The 21846-nt window shown below is 58.8% G+C and overlaps 5 protein-coding genes across 5 annotated transcripts; all 5 read right to left on the reverse strand.

Annotated features, from left to right (window-relative positions):
- Positions 1-6340: 6340 nt before the first annotated feature.
- On the reverse strand, positions 6341-8263 carry LINJ_16_1580 (conserved hypothetical protein; the record flags this gene model as incomplete). Its single annotated transcript, XM_001464600.1, has 1 exon — positions 6341-8263. One exon carries the CDS (start codon positions 8261-8263, stop codon positions 6341-6343), a length of 1923 nt encoding a protein of 640 aa, XP_001464637.1.
- A 2717-nt stretch (positions 8264-10980) lies between these two features.
- LINJ_16_1590 (conserved hypothetical protein) lies at positions 10981-12075 on the reverse strand (the record flags this gene model as incomplete). The annotated part of the gene is made up of 1 exon (XM_001464601.1): positions 10981-12075. One exon carries the CDS (start codon positions 12073-12075, stop codon positions 10981-10983), a length of 1095 nt encoding a protein of 364 aa, XP_001464638.1.
- Positions 12076-13324: 1249 nt separating this feature from the next.
- On the reverse strand, positions 13325-15037 carry LINJ_16_1600 (conserved hypothetical protein; the record flags this gene model as incomplete). The annotated part of the gene is made up of 1 exon (XM_001464602.1): positions 13325-15037. The coding sequence occupies one exon, from the start codon at positions 15035-15037 to the stop codon at positions 13325-13327; it is 1713 nt and encodes a 570-aa protein (XP_001464639.1).
- A 1437-nt stretch (positions 15038-16474) lies between these two features.
- Positions 16475-16816, reverse strand: LINJ_16_1610 (conserved hypothetical protein; the record flags this gene model as incomplete). Its single annotated transcript, XM_001464603.1, has 1 exon — positions 16475-16816. One exon carries the CDS (start codon positions 16814-16816, stop codon positions 16475-16477), a length of 342 nt encoding a protein of 113 aa, XP_001464640.1.
- A 1449-nt stretch (positions 16817-18265) lies between these two features.
- LINJ_16_1620 (conserved hypothetical protein) lies at positions 18266-21718 on the reverse strand (the record flags this gene model as incomplete). Its single annotated transcript, XM_001464604.1, has 1 exon — positions 18266-21718. The coding sequence occupies one exon, from the start codon at positions 21716-21718 to the stop codon at positions 18266-18268; it is 3453 nt and encodes a 1150-aa protein (XP_001464641.1).
- Between the last annotated feature and the right edge of the window lie 128 nt (positions 21719-21846).

Consider the following 21846-nt stretch of genomic DNA (forward strand, 5'->3'; position numbering starts at 1 on the left):
GTGTAGGGAGGGGAGGGAGGTACAAGCAACAGAGAAAACAAGATCTAATATGAACTGGAAAACAATAAGACACACGCGCGTTTAAGGAGAGGGGAGAAAACGAAAAGGAAGCGAGACGATGCTCGGGTGTGCTAGTGTCGCTGTATCTACTTGCGTTCTGCGAGGCTCGCGAGAAAACGGGAGCGGCAGGGAGAGAGACGGAGAGACAGACTCCGATACAGAACGCGTATGTGCAGAGAGGGAGAGGGGAAGTTTGTCGTATTCAGAAATACGCGCCAGGTGGCTCTCAAGATGACGCACACGTACTCTTTCGTTGTTGCTAAGCCACGTGTCGTCCTCTGTTCCCTTGTCTAGCGCTGATGAATGCCGGAATACCTAGCAATCGAGAAGATCAGTAAGAGTGGTGACGGTAACCGACGCAAGGGAAGGGGAAGGCACTTTGGTTTCACTTGGGGTGGAGTGGGAGGGGCAGTAAGTCGAATGCGTATCGTGTGAGTCGGTGCTGCTGTCTGGGGCAGAGTGGCTGTGTGAGGGTGTGTGTTTTGACCACGTCGGTCGCGGCCGTAGTGATGGGCGCCATCACGAGTGAGGGTAAAGGAGAGAGAAGAAAGAGGGAGTGGGCATTGAAGAGGGCTCGAGAAGGGTGTGCGAGGGAGGATCCCAAGATACATACGCACACACAAGCCTGCTCTCATCGGCAGCCTTGGGCAGGCACCATCATTTGCACGGAACTTTCTGTGAAAATGGAGTATGTGTAAGTGTGAACGCATGCTCCGATCGCCGCGAAGAGTCGGCATCGCGTTGCACAAGCCGCATGTGCACGAATACTGTGCCTGTGCGCGCCCACGTATCTGCGGCGCTGTGCCCCGCGCCTGCCTCTGCTGAGCATACGTGGGAAAACGGAAGAGGGCGAAATAGGAGACGTGTGCGACTTCATGAACCCCCAAACTGGCACTCCCATGCCGTCTGCCAATGAGCCGTGTGTGTGTGTGGGGGGGGGGAGGGGGTAAACGAAAACGAAAACAAAAAAAGATGGTCCGTAGAGAAGCAAATGCAACAACGAACAGAAGAGGGTTAGGGAGGGAACCGCGCAAGGGAGAGGGTGGCGGGAAGGGGCCCAACACCACCCGACGCACCTCACCGCTCCTTCTGCCCCATGTCCAACACCGCGGCAGGAGCCACAAGGACTACCGCAAGCACACCAATGACCGTCGCAGCCAAAGCCACAACTACAAGAGCACACACGAAAAAGAAGGAGTCCACATAGGATGTTAAAGAGCTATATAACCTGGAAGAGGAACGCGCGCACGCCGCGATACACAGACACACGCACAGGGGTGAGAAGGGAGGGATCAGGAAAAGAAATGAAGGAAATGGAAAGTGGAGAACGCACGGAAATCATTCACCTGTGCGTCGCCACTCGCCTAAGGGTGCAGAGTCTGGCGGAAAGAAGAAACACGTGCACTCCCTGCTTCTGGTCGTGCTTTATCTCGCGAGTCGCTTGTGCTCTCCCTGGCGTACTCGCACACATTCCGCTTAGCCACTTCTCCTTGCACGCACGCCTTCTGTGACTCTGCAGCCTTGAGCCCCCCTCTCTACCACAGCCGGTACCTCCACGCGTCCTCGCACAAGTGCTGCGGTCTGGCATAGCTGCGTGGCAGTGGGGATGAGCCCCCGAGTCTGATAACGAAGAATCGCTCTTACCACGTCTACACCGGAAAGGCCCTGGAGACGGTGTGTCGGCTGAGCCCAAGAGCCCCATGATGTAGAGAAGCAGAATGACTGCCCCCTCATTGTGGAAAAGGTCGTTCATCGCTTCGAGAAACCCGCTCAGGGCAACGCCTCTACCACCGATGCCTCGGAAACCGTCGGGCATCCTTTTGGGCTTGCACGGTGGCGCCGTAGTCGGTTACCACAGTGGCCGTGGCTCCCAGGAGGAAAGCCCATTTCGTCGAAGCTCGCGTAGGATTCAGGTGACCGCTGAGGGTTCGCTGTGCGTTAAGTGGCTAGCCGCAAAATGAGGATTCAAGTTTTGTAATTTTAGCCGAACCCTTTCACTGGGGCTGGGTCATCGAGCCAGCGGTGCGGCATGGCCTCTGCAACCCCGTTTCGCCACGATAGGACCGCGCCCTTCTCATCCCTTCCTCGAGGCACTCGTGAAGGCAATGAGGTCATACGCGGTATTTTCCATCGGTGCGGCTACACACGGAGGGGGGGGGCAATGAAACACCATCGACTCTCCAGCGATCGCCGACCCAGTGTGGCGAGGGCGGATTTCTCCGATTCGGCAGTGAAAGAGGGGGAGTGGGCTATCAAGCTCTCTTCCCTCCTCCTGCCCACCTGGGCTGATATACCGTCGGTGTACGGCTACGCAAAACAAAGAAATTTGTATCAGCTGTGCTCATCCTCATCGTCCGCACCACGCACATCATCAGGGCAATCAAAACTGAAAGCTTGCGTGCTCGCGCGCTGCTGCTTGTGGAGCGCGAGCTTCGACTTCGCAACGGATTCCACTGCGCTTCGCACATGTCTGCGGCTGGCGTGCCACTCATACTCCTCGCCCACGAAAGTTGTGGAGCCGCGCGTCATCTGCAGCAGCTCTTCATCGGATGTGGCTAAGAGGGCCTCGCAAGGTCGGGGATATCCGTAGGGTTGCAACTTGAATCTGCTGCATCACTGCGCGGATGGCACGGAAAAAGCCGTCCCCCTTGGCCAATCCTGGCTCCCAGCAAGACGCTGTGGATCCTGGCGTGTGCCCTGGCGGGAGCGTCAGTGACCACAATCTTTGCTTGTGATGGGCTGTGCTGCGGACACGCTCGAGCGGGCATCGGTGGACGAGGTGCAACGTCTGCACAGCTGGTTGCAAACTCGCAAGACGAAGCTGTTGTGCGCCTCCCTTCGCAGCGGGGTGACATCGCAGAAGGCATCGAAATCCCACTTGCAGCATGGATTGCGCCCCTGTCGAATCCCCGGCGGATGGGCAGACATGAGGTTCAGACGAGATGTACCACAAACCTTTCGAATGAGACCATCGGGTGTCGGCTGAGGGATCAGCCTTCGTCTGTCTTTGTGCTCTGGCACCCAGAGCACGATAACGGAGTGAGCATCCTGCACGAGCGCGTGGCGCAGGCCGCCTGAGCATCGCCCGAACTTACCTTTCTTCGCATTGAGAGATCCAAATCCCGCGGCTCGAGTCCGGCAGAACGGATCGAGCGAGGGGCATGCGGGTGCTTGAAGCTGGGAAAAGACTCTACACACAAGAGTGCCTCCCGCGGACCTTCATTTGATTTTCTTATTGCTACTGCTAAGTGGGTGATTGCCTGAACATCTAGCCACGCCACATCTTTCTACTGTGGCGGCCAGCTTGAGGAGATGCCCGCGTCCTGACCCGCGGTCAGGCCCCCCGGAGCACCTTAATTCCCTCGGGTGACTCGCTAGCGGCAATGCCGAGAATTCATGAGCGTTTGGCAGCGTGCGGCCTACCCCGTTGGGTCTTGGAGAGGAAGACTGAGGCGTTGTGCTGCACTCAAACAGCCTCCAACGTAGGTTGCTGGGAGTAGCTCAGGTGTCGCCGCACCGTTTCGATCGTTGCATGTCTGGCTGGTTGCATCATGTCCTCCTTTAGGACCCCCTTCCCGATCTGCGCCAGATGGTGGGCCACTGCTTTGCGTACTGGGGCCAGCTTCAGGTCCGGGTCGACGTCCTTGAGCGCACCCCGCCCGCCTCGTCTTATTCTTGGCCTCTGCGAGGTCCTTGCACGAGGTCTGCTTGCTCGTCCGCTGGCTCGGTCGGTGCCGCCAGCGTCAAACCGTCCTGCCTGCTGAGGCGGGATGCCACCGGGTACGGGCCTCACGAAGTGGTTGGCCCTGACCCTCCTCTGTAGGTCAGACCCACCGGGCACGTGTGGCGCCCGATTTGGAATCTCGCTGCCCATCAACTGGTGCCATCCTGCCGTGCGCTGCTGACCATTCCGGCGATTCCTCGGTGTTCATGGGTTGCCCCCGATCAGCACACAGCGGCACGGGGGTGTCAGCGCGCTGTGCATCGTTGCGTAGCGGGACACGATTGGTCGACGCTTTTCAGGTCCTCCTCGCGACGCTCAGCCATGAGTTGCCTCGGATTACTCCAGCGGGACGTTCTCCTCGGTGTCAAACCGGCCGCACATGATAAGGAAAGGGGAGGACACGGCCCCCGGCCCTTTGTGGAGGCGTCTGTTCGGTTTTGCAGTTACGGAAGAGTCCACGTAGCCGTGCACGGAAGTCTCGTCTCCCCAGGCCGCCTTTCGCTGTGTCCCTGTGGAAGACCGGGGCGCAAGCGGCATGGGTACGGTCTTGGGGGCCGTCGTACCGCTTCATCTGATGCGTCTGCGAATACATAGATCAACATGAGAAGCCCTCGCAGTCAGCGCCGAGGCGTTGTTGCGCCATGCACCTGACGAAGGTCAGAAGCCGCTGTGCCGCCATCCTCGAGAAGGTCTTGCGTACGTCCGGCCCCCACGATGACGGACGGAGGCGAAGCCAAAAGTACGCAGCCGTGCCTTGCGGCGAGTCGACCCCCATGCGGGGATACCGGCTGGCCAGCGATGTCGCGTGTGCAGGGGTATGCAGCAGTCGCTTCTCTCCGCAGTGCTGACTTGGCGGTACAGCCCTCCTCCGGTCAGGTCGTCCGTGAGCGTGGTCAGTCGACGGCACGCGCAACACAGCTGCATTGGCGTGCACTCTGGCAGAGGAAAAGGCAGCCCCGTGGTGTGTCGTCTTCCCGCGTGACAAGCTTCCACCCCTGTGAGCATCTCATTGTCTTGTCCTTCTCCGGGCCACCCGACAGGCAGCCCTGTCTCAGTTTTTTGAGGAATGTTGCTGCTCCTCGGCACTGCCTCCACGGTGTCCACCTCGGTAGCCGCCCCGACCTCGGCCATGACCCCTGTTGCTGTAGCCGTGGTGCGGTTGGTTTTGCCGCACTTTCCCCTTCAGATTCGTGATCTGGTCACCTACTTTGTGAAGCGGGCCAGATGCGAAAGCGTTCAGCTGCCTCTCCGTCTCGCCCACATCCGCCAAACCCGCTCTGTCCCGTTCCCTTGGGCGTTGTAGACGGGAATGCACCCGCCACCACGCTACACGTCATCCTCGATTTTCTTGCAAAACCCGGCGACAGCGCTCTCCGCGTCGCCAACCCGACCGCCGCTTGCCGCCGTGTCCTGAGCCTGTTAAAGGGATACGTGGAGGTCGCGTAACCTCAAGAGTAAAAAAAAGTAAATTCGGCAGTTCACCCACCGCGGGGCGGGCCACTGTGCCCTCCGGTGCGACAGGCCGACCACAGACGAATTATGCGTTTGGGTGGCGTCATGGCTGTTGAAGCGGAACATCATGCGCAGAAGTGCGCAGCTCGAACCGCTCAGGTCGTTTGAGAAGGGCAGGCACTGACCTGGCATCTCCGCTGTCGGCGTCGGATCGCCTTGCCGAGCGAGACTCATGCACGAACTCTTTCGCTCCTTTCGAGCTGCAGGCTTTGCTGCGCTGCTCTTCACTTCCTCCAAACGTGCCTCAGCCATGATGTCCTCCTGGATCTACGGGGAGACATGCAGCTGGTGCTCGCGCACAAGTTTCTCAGTCATGAGGTGCACCACCTCTTCCACGCTTCCTTCGGGTTGCCCCGGTGCTGAGAGGGCTGCCAGAATCCTTCCCTCTCTTGTGCCCTTCACCCCTAAAGCCGTGCAAGACGGCGTCTGAATTCGCCTGCTGCCGGACTCGGTGCACCCAACATGCTTGACGGTGGCGGTCTCTGTCGGGGTGGTGACTGGTGAAGCGATGAGCCAAAACACTCGTTCCGTTGAGCTGGCGCATCGTCTGCAGGAAGAGAGGGGAGGAGAGAGTGCATTGCAGCTGCCACGCTGTGCGAGCAGAGGACAGGATAGACGCCAGAGGCCATGCAGGCAAGGAGGGGGTGAGTTTTCGGATCATGAGAACGCGCACATCGTGGCCCTGAGAAAAGTATGATGCGTTTATCGTCGGATGCTACTTGCCCAGTCCGTGCAACGCTCAGCAGCATGCGAGCGATCTCCGATCTCTCTTCACGGCCCCGCGGAAATTTTGAAGCACAAGAGGGAGAGCCACAGATCGGCAGGGTGCTGGCCGCCGCCGCCCCCTCCCCGGCCCCTTGCGACAAGCTTGTACCTTGAGGCGCGCCTTTACAAGGCAGCGTGGTGCCCTGTGCGTGTTTGAGCCCATGCACGGGCTTCGGTGCGCGTCTGTGTCGCAGGCTTGTGTGCTGCATCTCCCACCGCCTCCCCCGGCCTCTCCCCAACTCGCACGTAACGGTGGCTCGCACAGCAGGGCGAGGGGCGCTAATATTTGCTTCGGGAGTCGCCAAAGCGCTGAAGCAGGTATTCGCGCGTCAGCTTCGCTGTCTGCACCGACTGCGTCGCACCCTGCGAGCCGAAGTTGTTCATGATCTTCGACACCACCTTCGGTAGTGACGTGTTAAGCACGACGGTATGGTTGTCCACCAAGATACCATCGTTGACGGGGTAGTAGAGCAGCATCGACCGCACCTTCGCGGTGGCATCCACCTTTGCTATGTGCCGCTTTGTCCTCTCCAGCATGAGCGCCTTGGCAGGCACCATCCCGTCGCACACAGCGAGCGACCTCAGCACCGCCGGGTCGGTGATCTCTGACACCTTGAACTGGATGGTGAGACTAAAGACGAAGCGGATGATCGTCATTGTGAGGCGGAACGTGTCGTCCAACTCGCATTCCTGAATCTTGTTCTCAGAGGGCTGGCACGCCTTCTGGTACTCGGCGGACACCACCAGGTCCTTTGTGATGTCTTTCAGCATGATGCCGGGAAGCATGTACATTGCCTTTACGTGGATACCGATGTACTTGGCCGCGTCCTCGCTGTTATAGACGCTCACCTTTGGCACGTTGTTCTCCTTCACCTCGTCGGCGAAGGAGCTGAGGTTGATGATGGCGTCGACGATACCCTGCGTCTCAGGATCCGCCTCTGCCAGGGAGCCGCACAAAAAGCGGAAAATGCAGCGCCCTTCGTTGAGGGTGGCCGCTGCGCGGCTCACGGAGAGGAAGTCCCACGTGTTGTTCTCCACCAAGGCGCTGTCAGCCCTGTGGGGGTCAATGTCGCGGCAAGTCAAGGCTAGCATCTCGTACTGCTGCACCTTCGTGGCGGCAGTTGACACGCTTGCGCGTGACCTCGATGCGCCGAGCACCATAGAGGTGTTGTTGCCACCGCCCTCCTTGCCGTCGTTCAGGTTGCCTATCGAAAGCTCACTTGGCAGAGTTGGCGAGGCTCGAGAGGCAGTAATAGATGTGGGAGCCGTGACGACGGAGGCATCGATCTGCAGCCCTTGAGCATAAATGACGAGCACTGGCTTGCGCTTGCTCTGCTGCTGAGCGGCGGTGCTCTTGCTTTGGGTGGCGCTCCTGCCGGCTGCCCACGGGCAGCGCCGCTGGCGCAACGTCGGGAGAATTTGGCAGCACGCCAACTGCAGCAGCATCGAGTCCACGCGCCAGGATCCGTCGATGGACCGTCGCAGCACCGCTTCGACCTCCTCCAGGCGCGCTATACGGTCCTGCAGCGTCGCGCCGGCAGCGATGTAGTCGAGATCTTCCTGGGCCATGTTGCTCATGTTGAGGCTGCCCAGCATGGACCGGTTGCACGCACAGGTATCTGGCCCTATGCTGGCACTGATCAAGCTTTCCTCCAGCATCGTCCCTTTATTGTTTCGCTCCGCGAGCCGTGCCACGTTTTTCATGAATATCTGAACCGCCCTCTTGTCCACCGCGTGAAAACTGTTTGTGAAGCTCATGTTGCTAAGCGTTTCGTTCATCGGATCGTACGTGTTGCCGCTGCGGTCGACAGTTATGGTGTCGCGAATCGTGTGCAGGCTCGCGTCGGATAGAGTGCCGCTGAAGTTGTTCACCTCGCAATCAACAACAACGCTACCACGCTGCGGCGAGGCCGTCATCATGTTTGCACCTTCAGGGACGACGACATCAAAGGCTACCGGCTGGAAGCACAGCGCACTGTTCTGCATGGGCTTGAAGCCGCTGCTGGTGGTGACCTGACCCACCGACTTGGTGTTCTTCTCAGCATCGCTGCGCTTGCAGTCGCTGCAGCACACACCCATGGTGCCAGACCCGCTAGTGAGGGAGAGGGAGAGGGAGAGGTGCGAAAGCACAACTAGGAGGAGAGGCGAGGGAGGGAGATGCAGCGGACGGCAGCAGCAAAGAGATCCACAAATGGCACACATGCGCACTCACTCGTTGGTGGGCGACAGAGAGGGTGCCGCGTGTGCGCGTGGGTGTGCGAACAGAGGAAAAAGGCAAAGGCGGTGCAGAGAGATGCTCGATGAGATAGGGAGAACCGTGCTGGCGACGATGGCGATGACGATGCGGCGGTTATAAGCAAGGAAGCGACACCGGCGAGCGCGTGCAAAGGATACCGCGAAGACAAAAAAACGTGAAAGTGAGTAACTAAAAAGAGACGAGGAAAGAACGTACAGAAATCACACGGGCAGGCGCGGGCGCACCGCACATCGAGGCCAAGAGAGGTGGTGGTAGTGGTACTCACGAATGGCACGGCAGAGGGAGGGGGAAGACGGCGGCGGCGAAGAAAAGATGTGACCGAACGAAGCAAAATAATAATACGAGAGATACCAAGAGCAGACGCACACTGATAATGCAGGAGTGCTGCTGCTCCGGCTGCTGCTGAGGGGGCCTCGAAAACACCAGCAAGTACGACAGCGGAAAAGAGAGATGGGCAGACACAAGAGCAAGACCGCTGTCGTCTTCTGATGAGATAAACACACACCGACGAATGGCAGCCTTGTCGGCACACACTCCGCCACACACAGAAAGCGAGAGAGAGGGAGGGGGGACGAGGGTAAGCGAGAGACAGCGAGATGGAGGTGTACGTTTCCTATTTTTTTTTGTTTGCTGTTGGGAGAAGGGCGAAGACGTGGCCTGTGTCGCTCCGGTGCTGTGCGCTTCTTTGCAGTGTGTGCGTGTGTGTTGGTCGAGGTGTGCGTGCGTGTATAACGGCGTCGGAAGCACGAGAGAGACCGAGGGGACTGCGGAGAGGACGCAAGAGCAAACCGGCGAACGAAAAACTCTATCGAGTGGGAGATGGAGGCAGAAGAGGTCCAGTTGTGTGTGTTCATGTGTGTATGAGTGTGGGTATGTGTAGCGTGTGGGTGGGTGAGGATCGGAGATAAGACGCAAGAGGGGGTGAAAGGTGTATCTACGTATGTGTGAGGTGGGAGCATGCAGGACTCTACACTTGCAAGGAGCGAGGCCGCTGCTTCGCATGTGTTGAAGTGACGCGGACGAAGGAGTGTGTCGATGGCAGTGAAGGAGTTCGGGAGGAGAGAACAACACACGGCCAACAGTCGAGTATTGCGTTCGCCTTCTTTCAAGATGCCCGTTTCGCTGCCGTGCAACACGGGCTCAAACGCCGCCGAAGCCGGAATGCCGCAGGCCCCCATCGCCTGGTGCGGTGCAGCGGGAGACACGCGTTAGAATGCTGCCGGCCCAGTCATCTGAGAGCGCGGCCCCTGCACCAAACTCTACCCAGCTCCGCTTCGCACGTCGCCTCACAGCCGCCCACATCATGCCGGTCCCCACCCCAGGTGCATGCAGCTCGGGTTGGCTCTCAGGCTCCGCACCACCAGCAAAGGCAGTGTGAGGGCCGGGGGAGCCGCGTCCGAGCCACGCTGACACCCCGCCCTCCGCGTGGACGGCACTAGTGTGTCTACTGCCGCAGGTCTCTCCGACGCAACGCCATCCACGATCTGGCACGGCCGACATCAGTAGCGATAGGTCGCCCTGGCCTCCCTGTGGTGTAGGCACTCGGCCCTGTCACCGCCAGGGGTGGCTCGGCATTTCGCGGGGGCTGCATGGCTGCCGGGCTGCACGGCCTCTTCAGAGAGAGTGCAGGTTTTTTTTTGTCGTTTTTCAAGGTGTCCATGCTACCACCAGCGCGTCCACAGATGTGCGGATGCACAACCACATTTCGTCTACCTCCGCTGCACTACGGCTGTATACCAAGGACATAAGGCCAGCCAACACCGCTTGGCGTCGTTCGCACTGCATGCAGTGGCAAGCCAGGTCCAGAATTGCGCTCAGCGCCACCGCCACACAGCCAACGCAGAGAGGTGGTAAGTGGATGCGCATACTTGTTGAGTCATCGGCACGATATTTGGTGAGCTGGCACGAACGTGATCATGCCAGAAAGTCTCTTCAGCACAGCGCCAGCCCAGCTCTGTCCGCCAAGACCATGAGTCCAAAACCGTACCCAATCGCAGGCGGCAGGCTCTTGGCTTCCCTACAGAGTGGGTACTGGACACTAGTGTCACGCTGCGGCCCTCCCTCATCAGGGGAGGGGGATCAACAGCCTAGGCCATGTACACCAGAGCAAGAGCGAGGGATAAAGAGGAGTCGCTCGAGCACGGGGTACTTGTATGGAAGCGCCTGCCAGGTGTACGTTCGTGTCCCATACGAGAAACGCGCATCTAGAGGATCGATCGTGCACACACAGCGTTGCAGATGCGTGCGAGTTCACGTGCGAGTGCCTTTGCCCACCGTCACCGTCTTTGTTCATCATCAGGGCACGCTCGTCAGCGAAGGGAATCAACCAGGCAGGGGGCTGTTTCCAGACGCTCGACCATTCCTTCTTCTCCACATCCTTTCTCTCTTTGGGCCGCGGTCCCATCTTCTGTTGTGTTTCCGCGCTGTCTTGCTCACATGCGGGCGTCTCCCCATCACCGCATAACGGATTCGGGCTCCTTTTGCACAGGGTGTGCGCCACCCTTCCCCGCATCCTGTAACTTTGGCGCAGGCACACGCACGCACACACACGCATGTGCCCACTGCAGCACAACTCGCGCCCGCCCTCTCGCTCGCACAGCAGCGATGCAGAGAAAAAGGAGGGCGAAACGCAAAAAGAATGCGGAGGAAAGGATGCAAGTCCTCAGCTGCACTTGCTGCTGTCTGCGTCCTCTGGCGTCCGCTCGATAAGCTCCTTTGGTACGCTGAAGGGAACTTTGGCGAGCAGCTCATCGGCCTCCACGAACACGAGTCGAGGTGGAGCGTGCTCGATTGCCGCGGCTGCGCCAGCGACACCACCTGCAGCTGCTGCCTTGGCACTCAGTCTCCCTGGGCCCGTGGAGCTCCTTGTGCTTGCCTCATCACTCGGTGACGCGGCGCCAGCGCTACTGCTCGTTCCCGTTGAGGAAGCGACACCGCCGCCATTGGTGTCGACGGCGGCGCTAACAGACTTGTTTCCTTCTAGGATGTAGTGGATGATTGCCTCAGTGTGGAAGTAGCCCCATGGGATGATCACCTCGCCGTCCGTTTCCTGCTCAAACCAGCGGATACAATGCATCCGCGCCACTTGTGCCACCTTGCGCTCGCGGTGCTTGCGAATTACAGGGAAGGAGCCAAGCTGACTTACCGCGATGCTGGATGGAAGGCGCTCGCCGAGCGTTTGAAGCCTCACGGACTCCTCCTCGAGTAGGCGCTGCACCTCGTGCATGTGTAAGTCGGCGTGGTTGCGCAGGTTCAGCCCGCACATGGCAGCCAGCTTGGGCTTCAGGTAGCACTCCTGCAGGCGCACCGTGGACTCCATCGATTGCAAGAGCTCGTAACGGATGTCCATCTCCTGGCAAATCTCCCTCATCACCTCGGGTGAGTAGAGAGTGTTGTCGTCAGCCTTGGCAAGCATTGTCTGCCGCAGGGCATCGTTTCGCATGATGTCCTGGTACTCCTGCATCTGCTGCTTCTCAGCCGCCTCGCTGTCGCAGATGCCCTCCAGTAGCACCAGCGTGTCCTTGTTGCGCTTTACGGCGTGGTCAATGTACTCCAGCACGCGGTCGTAGAACTTAATGCCTGCTACGTGCAGCGTCGGGATAACAGTGATGATAGGGTGCGCCAGGTGGCTCTGCACGTGCGGCGGCCCCACTTCGGCGGCATCGACGGACACAGCCAGCACTCGTGTCCAGCGGCTGCCGACCACGACAAGCTCGTCGTACGCGGAGCGCAGGAAGCGATTTCGCATAAAGGACATGATGCAGCAGCGGAAAACACAACGGGGGAGTGCAGGAAGGCGGCCCCTATGGAGGGTGGAAGCAGAAGGGAAGAGGTGTGATACAGCCAACCTTTGCGAGGGGTCCAAGTGCCGTAAGGAGGTCAGCGGGAACGTATGTGTGTGTGTGTGTGCGCGCGCGCAGAAAGCACGCAGTCTGGTGAGGCTCGCACTGTAAAAGCCGATGCTGACTCGCTGGGGCACGCGCAAGAAACACGCGGAGCCACACGCTCCACGCACGATGTCAATCGCGAATGCAGAGGGAAGTCAGTGCAGTGAAACGGAGATAACAACGAAAAGCGCAGCTGTGTGTGTGTGTGCCCCCTTGCACCGCCGAGTCATGGCAAGAGAAGGGGGATGGGAGAGCTGCTGTGTGCGGGCGTATGGCTCCTTTCGGTTGCTTCTTTATTCGCTCACTTCTGGAGAGAGAGGCGGGCAAGCGGGCGGGCGGGCGACGACGTGTGATGCGCCGAGAGGGTGGAGATCGAGGGAGAAGAGGATTAAGTTGTATAACCGTCACACGCGGACTCCGCCCATCACAACGGCGGAGAGATCGGTGATGTTGGCGGGAGGAGAGGTATACGCCTTCAGCGCGGCAGCCTCCTCACTCACTCATCCCCTCCTCCGCGCACGTCCTGCTCGCGTGCCTTGACCGAAAAGAGGGTCGGGAAGGTGAAAAGGGATGAGAACAACGTGAGTGCGTGCATGCCGTGCACTTGTTCCGCCGCCCACTGCCGCCAACAGTGCCTTGATCGCGTGCTGTCTCGCCAGAGGGTGTCTCCCTACGCTTGGTTTTGTGGTTGCTCGGTCTTACTCGGGTGTTAGTATGCGTGTGAGTGAGAACGTGAGAAGAATGTTGGAGGGCGCAGCAGGGGGTCGGGCTCAGACGCACAGGCGGAACTCTAGGGATGTGACGAGGAACCCCCGCCGACGTCTGTCGGTGCAGCGGCGTCGGGGAGGAGGGAGGTGAACGAGTCACACAAACACAGACGGAGGGAGGGAATGACGGAGGAAGTGACCCGCGACGGAACGAGCCCGCACACCCCACACATGAGTGGGCATACAAATCCAAGAGGGCGGTGGACAGCGGTGTAAACGTCTTCCAGACGCACGTGGGTACGTGTACGTCAGCGTCGGCTATGCGGCCGGCGGGCCAGCACCGCGCATACCCCTCTCCAGCGCCTCTTCCTCCGAAAGAGCAAAGCGAAAACAACACACCGCCATGCGCACACTAAACTAAGCGGCGCACTTTCGGGATGAGCGCAGTCGACAAGCGGCGCTGATGCTCTGCTCTGAGCTCAGTGAGGGCCCTCAGCCTCTGCTCCAGCGCCAATGCCGACTCGGTTGTGAGGCCATCGATGTCGCGCGTGATCAGCTCCTGCACAGCAGCCGCGACGGCGGCATCTTGAATAGCGGCACTGCCCAGAGTGTTCGCCTGTTCGAGGAGCTGAAGCAGTTCGGCCAGGGAGAGGGTCTTCATGTTGGCAATCAGTTTGCTCGACACGAGCTGCAACGCCCGTCGTGACTGGGGTAGTAGCTGCAGCAGATGCGCGGTGGCATCCCTTCCTGGCCCACCGCACGTGTCACCGCCGTCCATGATGCCGCCCATTGCCAGCTGTTCCACGGCATCCACGTAGAGCGCCACAACCTCAAGCTGGGACGCCACAGACAGGTAGGCAGACGCGCTGTCGAGCATCTCGACGAGCTGAGCCGACAGCGCGTCCCCGACACGCTGCAACGTGGAGAGACTTTGTGCGGCTTGCTCCATCTCCAGTATGCGCTGGCGTGCAGCGGGCGGCGACGACAGGGAAGGAGAAGTCAAAAGAGAAGCGCTGGAGAGAGAGCCGTGCAGCGCGGCGGTGACATCTACCCATGACGCCGTACCGGCTGGGAGCGCCGGCGTTCGCGGCGCTCGCAGCTCTGCAGACAAGGCAGAAAGGGACGCCAAGCCCTCCAGGTAGACACGAAAGACTGCCAGCAGCTCGGCAGGCGTGAAGTCTGTGGACAGAAACAGCGCGCGATCCGCCATCTGCTGCGCCAGCTCCAGTGCAAGCGAGTGACTGCCGCGGACTGCTGAGAAGAGCATCGCTGTGGAGCGGGGGCACGTGCTGGATATGTCGCGCACAAATGCTCTCAGCAGGCGCCGCTGCAACGCCTCCGACAAAATCGGATCTGCCCTGCCCACACTCACCGCTCCTCGAAGGCATGTGAACAAGACTGCTATATCCATGCACTCCAGCTCCTCGAGGTGACGCAGCGCGCGCTGCAGAACAGGCTCCATGACGTCACGAACGCGGCGCTGCGCGGCCGCTGGCAAGACGCTCCATGTGTCCAGCACCTCCACGCACTGGGCAGGGCTAATCTCCTCCAGGCGCTGGGTGAGGTCACGCAGCACCGACTCCATCAGCTCCGGTGGGGTCTCGGCGGTACAGGCGCGACACACCGCCAGGCATTCCTCGGTTGTCAGGTCTGGCACGAGGGGGACGAGCTCCATAGCCACGCGGCGATACAGCTCGCTCTCTTGGCGGCGCAGCTGCGGCATACAGGCGAAAAGTGCGACGAGCTCTACTGCCTCCATCCCCTCCAGCTGCAGGAAGAGCTCCCCCAGAATTTGGTCGACCTGCGCCGCATCCCAGAAGCCGAAGAAAGCGGCACATTGCAGCACCACCACCATATCACCGAGACGGGCGGCACGCAAGTCGCAGAGCTTGCCCGTGAAGTACTTGTACTCACCGCGAAGCAGGTTGCGCTCATGGAAGTCGCGCGTGTCCTCGTAGCGGGACTTGACGCGAGCCATCCGCCGCGAAATCTCGCCCAGCGGTACCGGACGCTCCGAGAGAAGGTAGTTGCGCTTCGAGTGCTCCAACTCCGTCAAGCTACTCTGACGCCAAAAGACATACCCGGGCGTCCTCTTGCTAAGCCATAACGATGAGCGGCGGAGCATCACGCACAGCTCTGTCCGGTGATTGTGCGCGTGTGCACAAGTGCGTCTGTGACTGCGTGATGCAATATGGAGTTGAAGGCTGGGCGACAGGAGAGAAGGGGCCGGTTGAGCGGTGCCGGGGAGAAGACAACAAAAGTGGCAGCGAGGGGAGATGCGCACACGGACGTAGACACAGACGCGCTGGGTGCCCCGGCACTTCTCTTGCTGTGTGTGTGTGTGCTTCCTGTGCGCGCCATCTCGGCAGGTGAGCGCCGAGAGAGAGCCAAAGAGGTGCCAGAGGCAGGCGGTAAGAGTAGAGCAGGGGAAAGGGAGGAGGGAAAGACGAGCGAGAGCATCGGTCATGATGACGCTTCTCCTTATCCGCCCCTCCGCTCGGTAAGATGGGTATAGCCACACGCGAGAAGAGAGGTACAGCCGGGAGAAGCATTGGCGTGGCTGCTCTCCTCTCCCCTGGCCACTGCGGCACTTGTCGGCATCGTGTTTCTTCGCAGACGCGCGCACGCAGGCACGCCGCTGACGAGGCGAGGAGGCGTCGGCAACGCGCACAAGGCAGCGACAGACATGGGGGTCAGAGAGAGACCCACAGAAGGACTCTTCGCGAGCCCTTTCTGACATCATCTTTCTTCTCCTTCCCCTCTCGTCCCGCGTCGCCATCGCAGGTCGAGCCGTGCTTCCGGGGAGAGGAGAGACAGACAACGAAGGGGCGGCGCTTTGGAGCAAACCCGCCTGCTCCCTCTGCCCCTGGCTGGCACGTGGGTGACTACATGCTTGCTTCCTAGATTGGGTAGCTGGGATGGGCCTCCCCGGCGGACCATCGCTCAATCACATAAGCATCCACTCAACAACGCGCCTCATCACAGCAAGAGCGAGGAGGAGGGGGAGGGGGGGGAACAACGAAACACAAGAAAGGGAAATAAAGCGGGCGGGTGTTGAGAGAGGCGAAGACGGATGACTGCTCTGTGGGCCGCATCATCGGCTTTGACGCCTATCTCGCGCTCGCTCCCACATAGAAGGTGACGCACTCACACAGACGCACATACATGTTAGCTACAAGAGACTCTTGCTCTCTCCGTCGTTGGTCTACATCCGTGGCACCGAGCACGCACAACGAGGGCGGGGCGGGGCGGTAGGAGAGAAGAGCAAACACACACACACAAGGAAAACAAAGAGGTGAACATCACGGCGGAGTGGGTCTCGCCGCAACGCCAAGCACAGACCAAAGGAAGGAGGAGCTTTACAAGAGAAGCGCAGTGCAAGCGGACGCAGAATGCTGGTCCACACAGAGGTAAGCGTGACAGCAGGACACAACGGCGGCGGTGTTGCCCACTTGCCAGAAGGCGCCCGCACAGAGAAAGAGTGTATCTGTGTGTGCGTGTCTGCACCAATGCACCAGCCCAAACCATTGGTCCTTTTTCGCCTTCCTCCTTTATGGAGGTCTTACCGCAATGTCAGCGCCGGTGAGATGCCGTCACGGGTGGACGCCAGTAGCTTCTGCTGTGTCTGCATCGATCCTGTTGTGTCAAAGAACTGCATGCAGAAGATGCAAATCTCCTCCCGCTTGTACAGCTGCGACGGCGGTGGCATGTACTCGCCTCGACGCACATCCATGCCCCATTTCTGGCGCAGCTCTAAGATGGACTTGTGCGTGATAGCCCCGGGCAGCTCGTTCACGTAGAAGATCTGGGTGCACAGGGCGCACTTCTTGCGTCTCTGCAGACCCTGGCGCACTCGGAGGTTGATTTCCTCTTGCGTGAGCACCTCCTGCGTCTTCTGGGACATGGAGAATACTACGTCAATTGCTGGTGCAATGAGCGTCCCTGCGAACACCCAGTCAATCTGAGGAGGACCAATCAAGCGGGTAGTGTTGACTCGAGGCACTGCCGTTGTACGTGTATCTGGAGGGAGTGGGGTTCTGGGCGTCGCATTACTGGAGAGACACACGTGTGTGTGTGTGTGCGTTCGAATGTAGGTATGTCGTCCGTGTTTTGGTTCAGGGACACAGCAAAGTAGGGAACGGGGCAAGGAAAAAGTGGCACCATCGAGCGTGGAGAGATGAACGGGATCGCGAGAGATGAGAAGCACACAGAGGGCCTGCTTGCGCGCATGTGTGCGCGCGCCACCTGTGCGAAGCAGCATTGCGCACTCACACTCTCTGTCACGCCTTTTCGCCACAAGCAGCGCGCTAAAGTCGCGCAAGTGGAAGACGATGAAGATGATCGTCTTTTGCGCTCTTTTCCCTCGCCTCCTCCGCGATCTAGCAAGCAGTCTCCCATACGAACCGCCCCGCGCCAAAATCGGAGACTGCCATGACACTTCCCTACCTCGACGCCTCTTTGTGGAGAGGGAGGACGGCACATACGAAAACGGGTGGGCGCCTCCTTACGCGGCGGCCATGTTCCGTTTCGCTGTTGCTCTCTTAGCTATGTGATGTCTCTATGGCAAGTCTTCTATGCAGGCAAAGGAAAAGCAGAGATGCTCGAAATCAAACCGGCAGAGGAGGGGACACCTGTGCCTCACTCGCCTACACTCGCAACGACGCAACTTGTCATCTGCATTCTTAAGATGCCCGTTTCGCTGCCGTGCAACACGGGCTCAAACGCCGCCGAAGCCGGAATGCCGCAGGCCCCCATCGCCTGGTGCGGTGCAGCGGGAGACACGCGTTAGAATGCTGCCGGCCCAGTCATCTGAGAGCGCGGCCCCTGCACCAAACTCTACCCAGCTCCGCTTCGCACGTCGCCTCACAGCCGCCCACATCATGCCGGTCCCCACCCCAGGTGCATGCAGCTCGGGTTGGCTCTCAGGCTCCGCACCACCAGCAAAGGCAGTGTGAGGGCCGGGGGAGCCGCGTCCGAGCCACGCTGACACCCCGCCCTCCGCGTGGACGGCACTAGTGTGTCTACTGCCGCAGGTCTCTCCGACGCAACGCCATCCACGATCTGGCACGGCCGACATCAGTAGCGATAGGTCGCCCTGGCCTCCCTGTGGTGTAGGCACTCGGCCCTGTCACCGCCAGGGGTGGCTCGGCATTTCGCGGGGGCTGCATGGCTGCCGGGCTTCCCACCACGGAGGGTGCACCGGGCCCTGATAGCATGCTGAGGTGTCCGAAGTCACCAGGAATTTGCAGTGGTACTAGAAATAGCACCAAAGAATATACGGCCACGAGGAGATGATACGCCTTTACAGTTTGCTGTGTAAACTCACGCAGACAACAGAAAAGCAAGGGAGATACTACTGAGCGTCTTCGGCCACCGAGATTCCTTTCGCGGCACCAAATAAGGGCGCCGCTACGGCACCCGGCTGGGCCGCTGTGGCAGCTGCCACGTCCTCAGTCTTTGTCATGTCTGTGGCGGACTCGCTGTCCCTGCCGCTGGCGTCGTCTTCGTCGGCAGCCACTGCATCGTAGACGTCGTGCCGCCTTCGTTTCTTCTCGCCGTGACCGTGGCGATGGCGCCGCTTCCATCCGCGCTCCAATTTGTTATCGCAACCCTCCGCCGCAGGGCTCGGACTGAGCACCGCCCGCTCATCACCGTCCTCCACCTCGGAAGCTAATTTGGAGCCGTCTCGCTGGCTCGTGTCGCCGGCGGACGTCGCTGTTCGACGCTGACGACGTGATCTGGAGTCTGGAGAGCGTGTGCTGATGGTCTCATCCGCGACCGCCGTGAACTCTTCCCGCTTCGCGTCGCTGATATTCTCATGCGAAAGCGGTATTGCCGTGTAGCTCATCAGATGCGGCATCCCTTTCTCCTCAATGTACGTGTAATCGAGTGTGCTCAGGTTGAACAACGCGCGCGTGCAGCGCAGCGAAACTTCAAACCCGAGATAGGACTGCGCCCCACTCAGCATGCCATTCTCTACCTCAAGCTGAAGCACGGACGCGGCACGGGCATCTTGCGCCTTTGCAAACGAAGGATTGAAAAAGTCGTACACGATGCGATCACACACGGCATAAAGCGGCGCGTGCGTTTTCTCGCCGTTGACGAGCACCTCTCGCATCAGCAGTAAAAATGCGACGTTGAAGAAGACGCTCTCACAGTTATGGCGCACCAAAGTGTCCATCAGAAATGTCAATGCGATGTTAACGTCTGCGTCGTTCACGCGCCAGTGGCGGAGAGTTGAGTACACGAGGCTGATGTTTTTCGGCGACGCCAGACGATGAAAAAAGCCGCTAACGGCCACTTCCCGCTCAGAGCTGATTGTCGACAAGGCGGTGCGGTCACTTGAGGCGATGGAGGAAGGTCGCCCTTGTGATGTGGCCCTCTTTGACGGTCCCAGCCCGTCGCCGTCCACGGACGCGCTACTACCCACAGGTTCGAATGCCGGCTCGGGAAGATCTGCAGCTGCAGAGGGCACCTTTTGCTCCAAAGCGACACTGCTCTGCACGCTCGCTTCAAAGTCAGGCCGCCACGTGTTGTCATCGCCTTTTTCGTCGTCGATCATGTCTGCCATGCCCCGCAGCATCTCCTCAGAGAGATCCTCCAAAGCAGCAGAGTCGACACTCTCGTTGTCGTCTTGGTTCTCTGCGCCACCCATATCTTCCGCCTCGTCCGCCGGCGCTGTCTTCTTTTGCTGCTTGGAACGCTTCGGAAGAAGGAGGTTTCCCTTGTAGCTGCATTTTTCCATCAGCTGAAAGACCGAAAACGTGAAAAGTGTGAATACTTGCGCTTTGCGAATTGCAATGACCCGTCTCGAGTACTCAGACAGCAAGCCGAATACGGCCTTGATATTCTCTTCCTTGTAGAGGACAGAGGACGCCAGAGCGTGAGCGGCAACCTGCACGGCAGGATCGGCAGCTATCTCGCCCTGCAGCAGCGAATTCAAAAGGAGAAGTATTTCGGCCAAATACCCCACAGCAATCGAGATATCCTCACGACGGCGAATATCTTTGCAATCGAGGAAGGAGCGCAGGACAGAAAATCCTAACTCCACGTAGTCCAGTGAAATAATCGCCGAGACACTTTGCCACTGCTGCGGAAACACAACCAGAAACGACTGCTTCTCCGTTTTAAGCTGCTCAGTGATAAGCCTAACGTACCGTAGAATACACCGACATATTGTCATGTAGTGCAGCACGTTACCCAGGTTTTGGTACATGGCGGTGTCGAGAGGCGACGTTACCTCCACTGTCTCGCCAGACCCCTTGTATCCCACAACGACCTCTTTATGCTCCTTCGTGGCGCTCTCGACAGCCGCGGCAGCATCTTGTAATTTGCTGAATGTCATCACGCTCAGCGGTTCGAAACCAAAGCTCAAAAAAGCGCTGTTTTGGTGCGAAAGCTGTATTTTCGTGGGCAGTGGAATGTTACACTTCGGCGTGAGGTCTTGGTACATGCCCTTGACAAAGCGGCCACGCTTGCGCAGGTCAACATCTTTCATCGCCTCCAGTGGGTCTTTTCGCCGTGGCCCTAGCAAGGAAAAGACAGTGCCAATGGCTCGGCCACCTGTCACGCTTCCAGACGAAGCACGGACAAGAATTCCATTGGAAGTGACGGCCCCATTGCGGCTACGAGCCACAAAACGCCACTTGTCGCTCGCTTTCTTGCAGTCACGAAAATGCTGGCCGTTTAGAAGTGTAGAAAGCACTCGGTCTGGCGAGGAGTCACTCGTGTGGCCCAGCACTGTCAAATGTGCCAGCTCCTCTGCGGGGACACACCAGATAATGCTTGCCATTGCAGCCAAAACAAGGCAGTTCCACTTCCAAAGCTGTTCATCGCTTTCCAGGAGATTGTTGACTTGCTTTTCAAACTCCTGGTCAAGGGCTCTGTGCATCATATCCGAGGATCGCGATGCGGGCACAGAGTCATCATCTTCGAGACCGACATCACTCCCTTCCTCCTCCAGGTGAATTTCATCCCTCACCTGATCTAATTTGAGGCTCACGCCACTTGTATCTCTTTCATGGCCCTCATTCTTTCTACCGTCTAAATTGTTCACGGCCTCGTTGCTTGAATCACTATTTGCAGCCGCGTTGATGCCGTGAATCCGGGAGTAATTCTGGTTTATCACCACTAGAAGGAGCTCGACGCCGTGGTTTCGACAGAAAGCACCAATAATTCGCTCTGTGTTCGTTGGGTGTCCATCCAGCAAGTACGTGATTACCGTGAGAACAATTTCAAGAATAATGACATCCTCACGTTGCAGCTCGCCTGTTGTTCGCTTTTCTGCAATAGGTGCTACGCACTGCACTAGCAACGCAAAAAACTCGTCTGTGCCACAGCGCGTTTTTATCTTTTGCAGCATATCTTTCTGGAGAACCTCGTTTGCAGAAAAGCGCGGTATCGGTAGCAGCATTACCGCCAACAGCTTGAGGAGCTGGGGAAGCAGTGTGTCACTGAAGCTCATTCCATGCGCCAAGAGCAACGGTACCACCAGCTTTTCTGCCACCATCATTTCGCACATAAATATGAATTCTGTACGACTCACGTCGCCTCCGGCAAGCTGAGCTTCAGCGTCGTCATTATCGTAGTCAAAGTCCTCATCAGTGGTTTCATTGTAGATCTGACGCTCTCGAAGTGCCTCGATGCGCTCTACAACGCGAGTGCGCTCGCGCAAGAGTCGATTGCGAAGCAGTTTCGCCGCCGCGCATGCCTCAAAAATGCTAGACAAAGAAGGAACTCGGTCGAGAGAAATGGCCAGAGCATCCACAGAAAGAAGGATTTGTCGTTTCACTGCTTCTGCAGACATGGTTCTGTTTTTTTTTTAGATGTAGTGTATGGGTGTGAAGTAAAATGGAGGATGAATAGTCTATAAGGCGGTCGAGGTGCTCTGCATTCTTGAATATGGGCAGTTGTCTGCAACACCCTGCAAGCCAC

Source organism: Leishmania infantum, chromosome 16, assembly GCF_000002875.2.
Source record: "Leishmania infantum JPCM5 genome chromosome 16".
Taxonomy (NCBI): domain Eukaryota; phylum Euglenozoa; class Kinetoplastea; order Trypanosomatida; family Trypanosomatidae; genus Leishmania; species Leishmania infantum.